General features: G+C 37.9%; 1 protein-coding gene across 4 annotated transcripts in view; it reads left to right on the plus strand.

Annotated features, from left to right (window-relative positions):
• DLGAP2 (DLG associated protein 2) overlaps positions 1-15,807 on the plus strand; it is a 467,574-nt gene that overhangs the window by 434,700 nt on the left and 17,067 nt on the right. For all 4 annotated transcript variants that reach the window (XM_064508530.1, XM_064508531.1, XM_064508532.1 and 1 more), the window contains 2 exons: positions 6,883-6,968; positions 8,237-8,652. In XM_064508530.1, the coding sequence (XP_064364600.1) occupies positions 6,883-6,968; positions 8,237-8,652 (502 nt within the window). The remainder of the gene's footprint in view (positions 1-6,882; positions 6,969-8,236; positions 8,653-15,807) is intronic.

Here is a 15,807-nt window from a genome sequence, read left to right on the forward strand (position 1 = left end):
TGTTATGTGCTATTTTTGCAGTAATTAGCACTTACTGTGCCACACAACGTATCTGAGTAGTCTGGATGTTCTGCTGGGAATCAGTAGAGTAGCAAAATGGCTCCCTATAGCGAGACACACAAAATCACTCAAGCATGCAGATTTTGGTACACTTTGGTGTGTTTCTAAAAATTATTTTGAAATAATATAAGCTTTCTGGCTGATAAAAGTATTGTTCGAGTTAATTAAAGCAGTGGAAGTTAATACTGTAGTTTTACTTTAAAGTATTTTTTCCTGCTTTGAAGTTACTGCATACAAGTGAGATCTTCCTTCACCTAAGAACAGTTATCTGTGTTCACAATTGCATTTACTTGGTCTAGTGTCAAATGTAGTGTTTTCTTCCTTTTTTACTCTTGTTATCACTGAGAAGCCTACACAAGAGAGGAAAGGTGAATTATTTTCCTTCCTGTACATCATCACAGAGATTGTTTATTAAATTCTAATTATAGAACAAGTTGGTTACAGCAGTGAAAACCCATGGAGGGCAGTGAGGTTGCATGGGGAGAGAAAATGTGGCCTGAAGGACTCTTGTTCCTGATGTTTAGGAGAGAGAATAAGAAGACGCCAGGTTAAAATCTGTTTTCCTGTGCACTGAATATATTTTATTCAAACTTCCCTTAGAGACAGTATGTACGGAATCTTAGACTGTGATTTTTAGAACAGTGAAATGTGATTTTGCAGTGCTCTTTCTGAGAGCAGGCTAATACTTCAGTACAGAAATAAAGGTCGCTTTTTAGGTGTTAAAAATTATCAGCTAAAAAAAACAGTTAATACTTAACAGAAATAATTTCATCATTTCATACATCCTTTTCTAGAATGAGTGCCTATAAACAAACCAAGATTGATTGTAATATGCAATTTAATTGCAATACTGATTTGCATTTATTCAAATAATTTTGTGTAAGTATTATTTAGTCGTATATGGTTTATTACCAAGTTGCTGCCAGTATCTGGTAGTTAGTTTTTCCAGTTTTGAGCTGGACTGGTCAGTCATCAGTGGTCATAGAGGTTTTATAGTATTGTCTGTTCCTTTTATTGGCAACAAAAACAGTGGAGGGGAGTATTAGGCCCATATGAAAGGTAAGGCAAATAAGACAGAAATAAGTACAAAACAATGATTTCTTTTTCCCGTGTATAAATATGAATTAAGACTACAGCCTATGCTGTACTGTAGGCTAAACTTGTTTAAAATAGTGTTAATAGAAGATCAAATTTTATAGGGGGAATAATTTAAATTCAACCCATGACAACAAAAATGTGATAATTTCCTTTGGGTCTCAGTCCTCCATAAAGCCAGATGCTCACCCCTCATACTATGCTAATCGCTCTGCCCTTTGATCCAGTTCCTCCTCTCTTGGCAATGTAACCTGCTCTGCACAGGAGCACTGTTGGCCCTGCAGCCTTCCTATGAGTAATACCTTTGCAAGGAGAGGGGAAGGATTGCAAGAGGCTGAAGAAGGATTCTGGCCCCAACAGCAGGAACTTCTTCTAGATCTTTCCCTTGAAAGTGCTTTCGATTACAGAAAATTGTCTAGATTTGCCTTGCTCCAATGCATTTACTGTGAATGGCATACTATAAACCACCAAAACAACATTTTTAAAGGCATAAAGGGCCACATTTTTAAAGAATGTTAGTTCTTCGGTTGCAAGGGGAGAGGAAGATAACCTGCTATATTAGATCTATTCCTCTTCCTTCTGCTTTTGGTTGATTTCTGGCAAGTTTTCTGTCAGACTATATGAGACTACCTCGTAACCAGACAGCCATAGCTCTTCTCACATTATTTCACTTTGTTGAGATTGCGGGGCAATTTGCAAATATGAAAGCTTTTAGAATCTATGCAAGTGAGTATTAAAACAATAATGAATCATGAAGGATAGCATCAGATTTCTTAAGGCTTATTCAAGATTCAGAAGTCACACAATCAAACCAAATGTATTACTTTTTCTCCTCTGCTCATTTGAATTTTGTTGGCCAATCTGATTAAACTTAAAGAGTTTCCTGTTGTCCTCTAACAGGAGTCTTTATACCATCTGTCATTCAGGAATACAATTTGTTTATTCATTTGTTTCTTTGTGAGTGAAAATTACTTTGTTATTCCCCACTCTAACTTGTGTTGGCATTTTCCTCCTTTTTTTTGGTTATTACAATATGTGCTCTACAAGATTGTGGAAAAAATTTATTTGGCATTCTTCTGCTGTTACAAGGCACAGTAAGGAAATGAAAGCATTAAAATATGAAGGCAATCATGAAGTCATTTAGTCAGTGTCAGTCTTGGCAAGCTGGATTGAAGGATAATTTGGCAAGAGTTTATATTTAGAGTTATCTAATGCCATTTCCATTTTGATATCTGGGCCATAATTTCCTTGATAATTTTGTTTTGAATAAAATTTTATAGTAGATTACTTCATTTATGTCTGTAAATTCCAGGTGTCAGTTACATATTGGGGAAATTATCCAGGGTATACTTCTAGGTGAAACATCAATAAGAAAGCACTTAGGTAGAAATGATTTTTCCTAGACATGTTACATCAAAGAAGCAGATCAAGCAAAATATACAAGGGAAATCTGCCCCCCAAAACATCAAAAGCAGAGTTCAAAAGAAGACATACTATCTGTTACTAAACCAAGCAATGTAGTTGCAAAAACAGATATGCCTTTGATATCCAGTGCTGAAGAAAGGTGTGTGTTCCAAAATGTGTCTGTTTTATTCCAACAATATTAACTGGCCTAACTAATCTGCATACAAATCTCTTCTTGCTTATATCTTTAGACCGTCACAGTTACAACAGCGCTATGTCTGAGCTGCTGAGAAATCCACATGGAAGCCCAAAGTCTCTTCTCTGTCCCATTGGCCATTGCTCACCTTTTACACTTTGTTACTAGCTGTGCATTAGCCCCACAGGTATGAGGCCATTGACCTTCCTTAGCCCACTTCCATATCCAGCACTTATCCTGTGGGACTCATTCAGCGGGTCCCAAGGGGCGTGGTATGCAGAAATGGTCATCCCACGGGTTTTGTGAAGGAAGCTCAGTGCTTTGGAAGGAACTGAAGACACAAGACTGCCAAGTAGGGAGATGTGAAAGTCCTTAAATGAAGAAAAACACTTCCCACATGTCAGAAGGAAAATAACTTTCTAAAACTTTTGTTACACGCACAATGTATTTTCTCACATCAATGGTAACATGCCAGATGGTACCACTGCAAAAACATGATCATTGAATCCTTTGAAACTATCAATCAGGTGAGTTGTGCTGCTGTTTCTACAGGATCACTCCCTGCCCACAAGCTCAGGCCAATTTCCAGCCAGTTCCACACGTGATTCAGGGCCAGTGAGCAGAATTAAGGCCCCTTTACCAGCACCATACTTGCATTGTCGGCTTAGTTGCTTGGCTTACATTCTAGCTCTCAGATTCTTGGTCCATTCGGCTCATAAAAATACAGCTGAATTATTGCTGTTGTGGTTTCTGACCATCTTTCCCACTGGAAAAAATTAGCCATTATAACCTTATTCTCACACAAAACTGTTAATTTGAAGTATTACCTCCATCTGGACTAGGCTACAAAAGACTAATATCAGTGTTCATTGTTGTAGCCTGTTGTGCATATCTGTGGTGTTACTCGTTTGTCACATAAGAACAAATACTCCGCTAGTGAAATTAAAACTTAAAACTGAAGAAAAATTCATTCATGATTGTACAGTGAGAAAAGAAGTATGTTTCAGCCCTTTCTTCAATCAATTTTGCAAATTAATTTTCTCAAATGTCCTGACTGACACAGCCACATAAATAAAATAGGCTTTAACAAACTCAAATTCTTTCAAGTATAGATGCTTTCTTACTAAAGTAACCCTTTCATTTAAAAGAAATAGCATTATGATGTAACCATTTAAAATATTATATATTTACATGTTTATGCCTAGATGATTTTTGAATCATGTATACTCCCTTAACATTAACAGCCCTGACTCTGACCCCTAACCCTACAATCTAGCTTGGTTAATCAAAATCAAACTCATTTCTTATGTTCTTTTATAAACCTAGTATTAAAAGTATTTTGAATCAAACCTCTTTCCTTGCAGCTTAGTCTGCAGGTAATACCCCTAGTGAAGCCTGTGCAGCATCGCTGATTTCCAGTTTTCTGATCTCCACAGAAAGGTGAAATCTCTGCTTGAAGACCGCCCTTTCCATGGCATTACTTTTTGCAGTTTCAAGCTCAGCGAGGTCCTAAATTGTATGATTTACTTCAGAGTGACTCTGGTAGCTTTGGGGCTCTTTCTATCTGTCCTAGAAGAAGCTCGAGCACTGTAGCTTTTAGCAACGTTCCTGACTGGTGCAGACGTTGCTGGGATTCAAACATCAAGAAACTTCCTCCAGAAAATGTTTCCCTAACTTTAACATCATTTTCCTGTCAGCATTCATAAAGGTGCCCTCAAGAGCCATAATCTAATCCTTTTGTGCTATCTCTTCTTATTCACTATGTGACATCTTCTCTCCCTTTGAGAATAGGTTGGCTTCATTCTTCACAACATGGCTATGCATATTTGACTGAGCTCTCAGCATTGTAGGCAAGGACTGCCAGTGTAACTTGTTTTTCATGGTGTCCCATTCATATGAATCTAATTTAGCAGGAAAAAGCTGGCACTGAAAATGACAAAAACTGAATAAAACTAGTTTCTCTGTGCCAGAGAGGAAGAAGGTTCTGCAGTGACTACTTTTCGGCACCAGAAAGAAAGGGATAATGGTAATCCATCCAGGACAGGAGGCAGCTGCTCTCCTGCATTCGCAAATGCAACTTCAGAGATAGTAATACCAGGTCACTGGCTAGAACTAGGAATCGCAGCGTGTGCACACATGTGCGTGTGCATATGTGGGCTCTTGGCCCAGTTCAATTAATCTCCATTTCTGCCTGTCAGTCTCTAATGAAGAAGAAATTTCATATCCAGCTTTTCTGAAGTCCCGGAAAGGGCTAGCTGAATGCCTAGTCCCTCACTTAGACTTGAATCTATTATTCAAAACTCTTTTGGGCCTTTGGTAACTTGCATGCTATAAATAAGGGTATCTATCCCAATAGCTATTGATTGTGCTAAGAGACTGACCTTATGGCTGCTCTACTTATAGCAATGTTCTTTAGGGAGAGAGTGATCTTCCAGGCTCAGCCGTAAGCTTCTCACCCACGTTGTAGCTGAGATCCACCTTAACTAGGGAAACCAACTTGCCTGTCTTTTTTTCTCCCCAAGCCACCTACCTCAATGGCTGAGGCTGTTTTTCACTGCTAACATCAGAAGAGAGCTTTCTTTTTATACTGACAACAGCAAATCTTTGAGACTGTTTCTGAGTCTGATATCTTAGAGGAAACAGTTCTTGAAATGCACAGCCTGTCCAAGCAAATATAGCAGGCTTTCATGCAACTACCAAGGTGGGAACAGATGACAGAGCATGCTTTCCTCTGCAGCTCATGCAGAATAAATGGAGTTGCTGGGAAATGTGTCTTTCCCTGACAGTTTCCATGCTGATATCTGGAGCTCTTTGCAAACCTGTGCCTGACACTACACCATACAGTTCAAGGGCTGCTGTAACACTTACTAAAGGGATCCTGCAGTAGCTTTTCATTAAGATCTCCAAGACCCACAACCAGGTAAATATGAATGTATTCTGATCACCCGTTTTGACTCCCTTCAGTGTGAATATACATGGAACTACTGCTTGAAGACTGAAAGAAGTTACCAGTAACTGGCTTATTCAAAAAATGCAGTCCACATGTACATTCACTTCCCACCCTGCTTCCCCCTTCTCTCCGCACCCTTCCAGAAGCTGGTGGGATTGGAACTGCGCAGCTAGGAGAGAGCCGTGAAGGTTGTTGGGCTCATTCCAGAGGGCCAGGACAAAGAGCAGGGTACAAGTGTGCTGCCTGTGGCTGCTGCAAGGGGAAGAGTTGTCTCATCTTCATCGTAAGATATACTCTTTGAATGCACTCATGGACTATGCATCTTGAGAAACTGGTTGCTGATAACAATACATTTTTTTATTTAACAGTGAAACTATCATTCAACAGGAAAGTATGTGCTACTGCTTTTTTCCCTAATTCTCCTTTGATTCAACATCATGTGCATACTTTGCAACATTCATTACATCTGTGTCAAAGACCTGGGGGCAGTATGGTGATGGGGAGTGTTAGATAAAATCCTACAGAAATGTGTGGTAGAGATGTGGTCTCAGTTATGAAGAAAACTCCACTGTAAATGTATTTTGGCAAGCGTATTTCCGATGGGAATACTATAAAAATGCATAAATTATTTGCTTGATATAGCATTTTCAGGACCATGTTATTAAAAAAGGTGAGATATGGCATTCTGCTGTGTTCTTCATGTCATTTAAATGGTCTATATTTGTCAGCGCAGTTGCTGATAAAATTTCATTGCAACATTTCTTTTTATCACTTGCAAGTTTATGGGGCTACTTGAGTTTTTATTTTATTTTGTAAATCATGGGCTATAATGAGAATGTTTTATAATAATATAACAGGGGTTATCCTGTGGATTCCTATTTCTAAGAAAAGAACTTTCCAAGCCAAGCTTACTTCCTGCTTCCACTGAACTGAGTAATTGCATTGCTTAGAGTTGAAATAGGGAATTACATAGCAGAACAGAAGTAGTTGTGCAAAGCTTTATAAAACACAGCACCAAAACAATATCAGCCTGAATACTTACTTACTTTATTTTACTGCGTTAGGTGCTTCTTAGCAGTAAGACAGGAAATATATAATTAATTTAAATAAGTGCAGGTAGAAATAATGCTGAGTTGTCAGTGCTCACTCTGCAGATATATCTTTTGTGTTGCATTAGGTGGAAACAGCAACTGATTCAGATACTGAGAGCAGAGGTCTACGGGAGTACCACTCCGTTGGAGTGCAAGTGGAAGATGAAAAACGGTAATTCAAGCACATACAAAAATTTGCAGTCTTTCATAAAACAAAGCATGTTTATAGAAAGAATTAATAACAAACATCTTGCAAGTGCTGCCTCCAAATAATTCACAAAGTCAAATTTGTTATATGCATGCTGTTGATTTGGTAAAATTTGTGGAGATTATTTAGTGGTCCCTTAATATTTAGTCAGATTTCCAGATTTTAATTAGAGGGAAGAAAGTGAAAGTTTTAAATGGATTAATAATATCATTTCATTATTTATAAAACAAACGCAAGGAGCTATATATTGGAATATGTTTCCTTCTATAGGACCCCTTGTACTGACAGGCTTCTGCAGTTCTTGCAGGAGGATATAAAGAATAGGATGTAAGCCAGGGTACCTTCATCCTAACATAGGATGAGCTTTTACACTTGGCCAGCCCTTATCGACTCTGATAAAACTGCTGGCCAATGTACTAACCTACCAGTTATCCCTGGCAGAATCTGCCCATTGAATACTGGACTGGGACTGTTATCTCATTTCACAGTAGCTAACTGACAGTATCTAGCTGCTAATTGCTTTTTACCACCATTGTCTAGCAGTGATTTGAACCAATAAGCCTAGATGTGAAAAGATTTCATGAACAATCTTTGTCTCTCTATATAACTTTTTAACATAAAGCTTTTCTTTCATTATGTCATTATTGTCATTATGTCATATATGTCATTATTCAGTTGCATATCGCGATAGAAAATCAACACTTAATCGTCATTCTATGAAGCAGGAAGAAAAACCATCTTAAAACTGGTGCTGCTATTTTTCTTTTTCTTTTATTAAAGAATTCGCAACAGTCTTAACTTAAAAGATTTTCAGATTTCATCTGATTATGATCTTTAATATTTGAATTTTTTTATATGTGTACATAATAGTCCTCCATCAAGAGATATAACTCTGCAGTCCTGATAGTTATTTCCATTTCATTTAGCAATGATACACAGTATTTTATAGTATGAGAACAAATCAATATTTGCTTCAAGAGATAATTTAAATGATTTTCCTTTGTATCTTTGCTCAAATCAATAATGCCACTATAACCCCATGCATTTGTTTTTTTCCCCTCTGTTGTTACTCACTGTCTTATTTTAGTCAAATAAGCACAGGGAAAAAAACCTAGCCTGAAGTTCAAGGGGAAAACCAGAATTCATTCACTAAAGCATTATTCTGTGCCCCTACATAATCACATATGTATTTATATTTTTTAATCTCTTTTCTTCCTTCCCTCACCACCAAGACATGGACGGTTTAAGCGCTCAAACAGTGTAACAGCAGCTGTGCAGGCTGACCTAGAACTCGAGGGCTTTCCAGGACACATAACCATGGAGGACAAGGGACTTCAGTTTGGCTCATCGTTCCAGCAGCACTCCGAGCCCAGCACTCCTACCCAATACAGCGCAGTGAGAACTGTACGGACACAGGGACTCTTCAGTTACAGAGAAGATTATAGGACCCCGGTTGACACCTCCAATCTTCCACCACCAGAACCCTGGCTAGAGCCAGCCATTGAGACAGTAGAAACTGGTCGAATGTCGCCTTGTCGACGGGACGGATCTTGGTTTATGAAGTTACTACATACTGAAACTAAGAGGATGGAAGGATGGTGTAAAGAAATGGAAAGAGAGGCAGAAGAAAATGATCTTTCTGAAGAAAGTAAGAACATTTCACTATCTTCTTTATAGATATCTGTTAAAATGGGAAATCTGTTAGGGTGAAGTTGTGGTCTGTAGTTTTTCCTTACTTGTTTTGCAGTACCACTAGAAGACCCCCTTCTCCTGTAACAGATTGTGCAAGCAGGCCTTTGCCAGAGTGAGGTTTAACGGAAGTAGTTGAGGAGCCATCTGTATAAAGTCAAGCGCAGGATCAAAGTCTGGTGCTAAATATGGCTCAGATGGCGCTGTAACTCCATCTCTGACACATTATTCCCACCAACTTCTGACTCTAGTGCCTGATCCTTTGCCAGAGTGTACTAGGCAGTCCTGCGTAAATATTTTTTGGTTGTCTTCCTAAATCCTAGGAATTTGCCTCCTACTTGGAACAACTATTTTTAGAATTTTGTCATTCCTTTACAGGCACTTCTGCCTAACATGAAAGGTTTGGATAGTTGTAATGGAAAGGAATAGGCAAAAATAGCAGTTAAAGCACTTTTGCAGTTACACAGACATGTCAAGTGTTAGATAGTTCGTCTACATTTTCTTACTATAATTTTGTCAAGAATCATTATTATTCTCTTGCTTTGTGTGGACACCTTGAAAGGAATGATGGGATAAAATGAAAAATAATGTAGACTATTTTGGAACAAGATCCAAGCCAGCACTAATGATAGTAATATATCAAAGTGGTCCTAGCACTCGGTAGCCAGCTTGCTGTGATTCCCTCTGAGGTCAATTATCTTTGTTCTTCAGTGTCAGTTTTAGAAATATTTCAATCCCCATTGATCTGAAATATTTCCTCAACCTCAGTTTTCTCAGATCACAAATTAGTTCATATTAAGTTTTTTTACTATCTTTTCCTACATTTCACAAATCTCACACAACAGCTCTGAACATTTTTTCCTGATTGTCTTCTTCCCCCTCAATGGCTTCTTGTTTATGTTCTACCCTCAGATCTTGGGCTAGGCCTACATGATGATTAACAGGCCAATTTCTATTTCTTGCATTGACCTTTTGGGGAGAAATAACATCTACATTTTTGCTTCATTATTTTCATTTTGCAGCCATATTTCTCCACTATGTTGGGCACAAGTCTTTTCCAAGTAAAAACATAGAGTTTTGGGTGGAATGGGGGACATGAGGCTTTTTTTTTTCCTCCAAACTCCATTGCTTTCCAGAGTTTGGAGTTTTGTAATAATTATCATCATGACAGTTTGAGCTGAGAATTTTCTTTTTGTATTGATACTATGAAATATTTAATGCACTCCTAGGTGCTGTTAAAGTACCTATAATAAAATACTGTGCTTCACTTAGCATGTGTTAGGGTTCCCCAGCCTTCTTTCATAATAGTTATTTTTTAATACTTCTTATATACCTTATAAATCTTATTTTTCAATTCCCCAAATCTTTATACTCCTGAATATTGACATTTCTTTGCCATCATTAAGTATCCCAAAGTGTCAGGTTCCCAGGCAGCCTTTTACTGATGTGGGCATGCCAGTGATTGTGATCTGAAGCAATGCTCCAATGAGCAAGACTTAAGTCTCCTTGGCAAGAGTAAAATTATTAGGGAGAAAAGTGGGGAAATACATAGCCAGTTAGCTCCTCTATTTCTCTAGGAAGCCAATTAGGAGTCCTTGGGCAATGGGAGGACCTCTCCCACCTTCTCTCTCTGCAGGCCTTTCCTCTCCCACAGCTCTAATCTTATCTCCAATCCAATGAAATGAGCAGTGGAAATACTCTCACGTCAGCACTCTTTCCTCTGTTGTAGACACAGTTATTCTCTGGCATAGGAAGCTGACTTTGTATTATGTTAGTAAAACTTGGAGAAGGTGGCTTTAGATGACTACCAGTTCATAGGTGCAGAACCACCTTCCCTCCTCCCATGTGCAGCTATGCTCTTGCAGTCTAGAAATAGTGTAAAACCCCTTACCACCCAGGGAAGCAGCAAGTAGGAGAATAGCTTTCAGACAATTGTATAGAGGACATGAAGACAGATTGGCCTTCAATGATTTTTCTCACTATTTGGACCTAGAGAAACCATTTTAACCTAAAATAATTTCGGAGAGAAAACAAAATGGAAATATGAGGATTTTATGTTTCCGCATTTGCAGAGTGACTCTACTCTGTAAGAGAAAAAGAGAAAACAGTTCCCTTTTATATATACTTAAACACAACTAAAATGGGACTTGCAATCCACTTTTTAAACTAACCACAAAAGGTTTGTTACCTGTGTTTGGTACCTCCCTAATATCTTAGTGGAATTATTATAAAATAGGTCTATATAGCACAAACAAAATCAAATTTTTGTCTTCAGAAGATTGTCTAAAATGATCAGACTTCCACTTGTCCATTTCATGTGTCCCACTTCAAGAAATGTTCCTCAGATCATTTCCAAATTGCATTATCTTTGAAAAAGTATCCCATCACTTAATATAATTTACATCAGGAAAAAAGAAGTTATCAAAGAATTATTTCTATGGAGGGAATGAGCTTCTCAGCATTTTAAGATTTCTGTGTGCATATTTTTTTTCATATTGAGTCTTTGACACATTTTGTATCCCCCATTTGAGCCATGGTGGCTGAAAGGTGTGTATCCACAAGAACTGAGGTTTAATGATACTCCAGCATGAAATGTATTTTGACATATTTAAGCATTTGGCAGTTCCTTGAAAAAATACTCTCAAATGCCTGAGCCAGAAGCAACTGAATATGTTTTCCCATTTTCCAGCAGGAGCTACTATTCCCAAAACACTTCACAGCAAAGTTTGCTCATTTGGACTGTCATTGTTAGTGCTGAATCCTTTATTTTAAGCCAGGTTGTATTAATTATACCTCTAGAACAAACATAGCTTTGCATCTCATAGGAGAAGGCCATCTTTATGCTACCATTTATATTTCGTTTGAATCATAGGAAGAGTTAAAATAGAACTGCATTTTAGAAAGCAATTTCATTTTGTGTGTTAGCACAATAGCCTTGAGATCACAGAAAGCCGTCTGATTGCTGTATTGATTTTTTCTTTCACTGTAGCTTCTCTACCATAATGTTGTTTTAAGAACTTCACTCATCAGATCTTTGAAAAGGAGGGAATAATCATTGCAACAAAAATAACCTCTCTCTCTTTCTTTTTGCAGAATGTATTTATTTGGTCAGTGGCCATGAATTGTATTGTCGAGTCTCTGTAAATTTCATATATTGTTTATGTGGGCAGTTATTTGTGTTCTTTCTCAATGTTTATTATAACATATATGGATGTATGGATGTATATGGCAGTAGCTGTTCCCAGTCATCTGATCATTTATGCTAGCAGAGTACCTCCAGGCAAGGATACGTGTTTCTCAAGGGTAAAGGCTGGAGTTTCAGTTTTGCACTCTGGAAATTGTATTTGGCTATTAGAGATGTGTAGGTGATGATAAGAAAAATGCTCTTGATTGTCGCAAGGCTACAGAAGACAAAGAGGGCCAGGACTGTGCAGCTGGGGAGCTCTGCCAGGATGTGCTCTGTGCCGTGAGCGCTACGGAGGAGAGCAGCCCAGCCCAGAAAGGAACGGTGACTGCGGGCATCAGTTGCTGCCCAGAGCTTGTAGATTTAGCAGAGAGAAGCAGAAGGAGCTGAGGACATCATGGGCTCCTGAATGTCATGCATTTTTTCAAGAAATATTTCAGTATACAAGTCAAGCAGAAAACAGACTTTACTCTCATGTCAGAATCTAACAGTATATATACACCGATGCTTGCAAAAAATTTCCCTTTGTTAGAATAGAGTATGAACCAGAGTATAAGACCAGTATGAACTATATCAGCAAAAGGATTGTTTTGCTGGTATCTTCTGCTGGTATCTTTGTTAAGAGCTCTGCTGGCATAGCTGCACCTATTGAGGTGAAGTGAGCTCTAGTTTAGAAAAGGCATTAGAGAGAGCGCACAAAATATCACCCTTCCCTCCCCCTACCCCTTCATTTCATGGATGCCTGGCTTTTCCTTGCTAAACCTCTGGCTGATATTTCCAATGTGCTACAAGGGATTTAATGACACATGCAAACAGTAACAGAAAAGGTAGAGTTAAATCTTCCATAGTTTGGAAAAACAAACAAACAAACAAACTCATAACTGATTTATTTTGGCATATTCATCAATTTGTCATCCATAAAAGCTTTCTCAAGTGGTTGACCAAATGCAGGTTATTCTATCACTTACATAATTTTCCTTATGTTTTTCACAACTCTGTCCTCCAGGAACTGTTGTAATTTACATCTGGAGTGTTGTAAATGACTAGAGAATGTCTTCATTTCCTTGAAACAGTTTCTAAAGTCAATAAGAGACAGTCTCATAATGTGGAATCTAAGAATCCCTCTTAGCCTTTGAATTGTTTTGCTCAGCTTTGCTCCTTTTTGACCCAGCTCCATTTAAATAAAAAGTCAGTCTACATAGAGGCTCAGCTGGTTCACATTTGAATCTCACTTGGATCCCATTGCCCTACTGTTGTGATTGCCCTACAGACTCTAAGATTAACACTGTGGAAATTTGTCGTTAGGATGTATCTCGATAGCTTGAAAGCTGCAGGTTTAAAATCTTAAAATTGATATGGAGTTTAAAAAAGCTAAAAAGTTTTGGTGTACAATCAGGACTCTCTACTGTGCTTCATTCTTTTTATAAATCATGCCATGCCTTATAAAATCCTGCCTTATAAAAGTCCTCACAGACTTCTATTGAAATTCTTTCATTTCCAAATCACATCCTTGGCATGTACAATATATGTATGATGTATATTGACATATTAACATTCATATTTATAGTCTGAGCAATATCATTCCAAAGGCTGTACAGTTTATCTTGAAAAATAGACACATTTTATACTTGCATTATAGAACACTGCTAATAGGTAGCTGTGCTGTCCAAAAATATTGTCTCACTCTAAACAGTATGCATTTATTATTATGCTTATGTTTTGTGAAAAAAGCACATATTTCAGATCAAAGATTACTAATTTAGGAGGTTAAGAGATTAGACAAATAGCTGGTTTACATGCCCTGGTATGAGTTAGGAGGATGAACTAAATGACAGCTTGAAGACTTTTTCCAGGCATATGTTTTCTGTATTGTGTATGGAACAATTTATTTACAATTACAGAAAAAGTGAAATAATTGAATGAAATAAAAATTTAAAATTAGAATTAAATGAAATGAAAAATTGCTAAAGATGAATGAACATTAATACACACACATCAGTTAAATAAACAGTAATGAATGCCAGGAAAACAAAAATGATCAAGCACAGATTGATTCTTAGCGGTTTCTCATCTCTAGTATAGTAGTGGCACAAGTGAACAAAGCTTTTAACCTGTCAAAAATAGAGTTACAGCATCGGATTATGATCTTGATTTCCTCAACATAGATCTAATTTTTCCCCTTCTGTCTCTGCGATATAAAGCCATATTCAGTTGAATGATTTTGTAGTACTTCTCAAGCAGTAGAACATATATACCTATAATTTCTGATCTTATTATATGCTTATTGCAGGGAAAATGCCATTGCATTAACTGTGCATGTTGTTACAAGGAACTTGCACAATCTTGAACCAGAGAATAAATCCTGAGCCTGCTTCTACTGAAGTCATGGTCTAAGTTTTGTATGTCTTCAGAGGAGAAGCCATACAGGTCCACACAACAAAAACTGAATGTTTCATATGCTTCAGGGAGCAGAATTACAGTTGTGTCACTCTTTCCTGACTTTCAAGTAAAGATAGCATTATCTTAATGGGGGGTAAGGGGAAAGATGAATTATATGGAATTTATATATATTTTTGTGAATTGGTTGATTTTATCATCATTTATTTACAAGCAAAATCTTCTAGGCATTACCAAACATCTCAATCTCTCCAGTCTCTAACATTCATCATTCTTTCATGGAGATAATCAATCTGCACTCATCAGAACAATTCCCCAATGCATGAAATTAATAACAAGGCTTTGGTTGTCTATTAATAGTGTGCTAAAGATTATGAATTGAAGTGTTTTAATACTTTAATTTAATTACAGTAAAGCAGAGTGGCATGAATATGAGAGATTCTATCATCTATGTTTTATTAAGTCTGATTTACTTATTGAAATGGAAATAGAGTTGGGAGATCTTTAGTAAATGGTAGGCCTGTAATTATATGTGTGTATTCACTACTATTAGAGCCATTTTTAAGAACTACTCTATGCTTCATTGTACCTAATATTCCTGGCAACCGGGCCCTAGTTCTGCAAGTTATTTAAAATTGCCATATGTACACTAGCACTGTGGGAACAAGGTTCATTTCGCCTGGGGAAGAAGATGCTAACAGGGGATCTAATTATGGTTTGCCACTGACTAGTGAGTGAATACCAAGAAGGTGGAGCCAGAGTCTTCTAAGAGGTTCACACTGAAAGGACAAGAGGTAACAGGCACAAGTTGCAGCAAGGGAAATGCCAGCTGGACAGAAGAAAAAAAATCCTCAGCATGAGGGTGGTCAGACACTGGAACAGGCTACCCTGAGAGGCTGTGGTTTGTCTGTCCTTGGGGATTTCCAAAATTTGAGTGGAATAAGGGCCTGAGCAACTTGATCCAAGCTGACAACTTCAGACATCTCCAGTGATGTCTGTGAGAGGAATCACAGGCACACCTTTCAATCTGGGGGTCTTCTGCTCAGGTGGGATGGAGAACCTCTGTGCTTCTTCAAAAGACACAGGAGTCACCCAGCACCAGGTTGCTTCCATAATTTCTGGTGAGGCATCTTCGGCGTATAACTCCACTTGGTGATGCACGTGAGTAGCATGGCACCACTGTGCACGTGTATCACACTAAAATGCTGCACTGCCAGTGCCTAAATCTTGTCTGGTCTGCCTGAACTTTAAATCATAGGTGCTTGTTAACATGATCCTTCAGGATAATGAAGATCAAACAAATGCTTATTTTGGAAGGGGTGCCTGGGCCAGGCAGGATGTCCTTTTCTCAGACTACGCATTTCAGCTGTGAGCTGTACAATTAGATGGAGGAAACTAAAACTAAAATTTATTCCTTGTCAGATGAGCACTCTAACCATTGGCCTATGGTTCATCAGCCTATCTCATTCTCTTTCTGCTCAGTAAATAGTTGAATATAGTGTTGAATAGTTTCAGCAAGAAGATATCAGGGAG

Source organism: Dromaius novaehollandiae, chromosome 3 (genome assembly GCF_036370855.1).
Source record: "Dromaius novaehollandiae isolate bDroNov1 chromosome 3, bDroNov1.hap1, whole genome shotgun sequence".
Lineage (NCBI taxonomy): Eukaryota > Metazoa > Chordata > Aves > Casuariiformes > Dromaiidae > Dromaius > Dromaius novaehollandiae.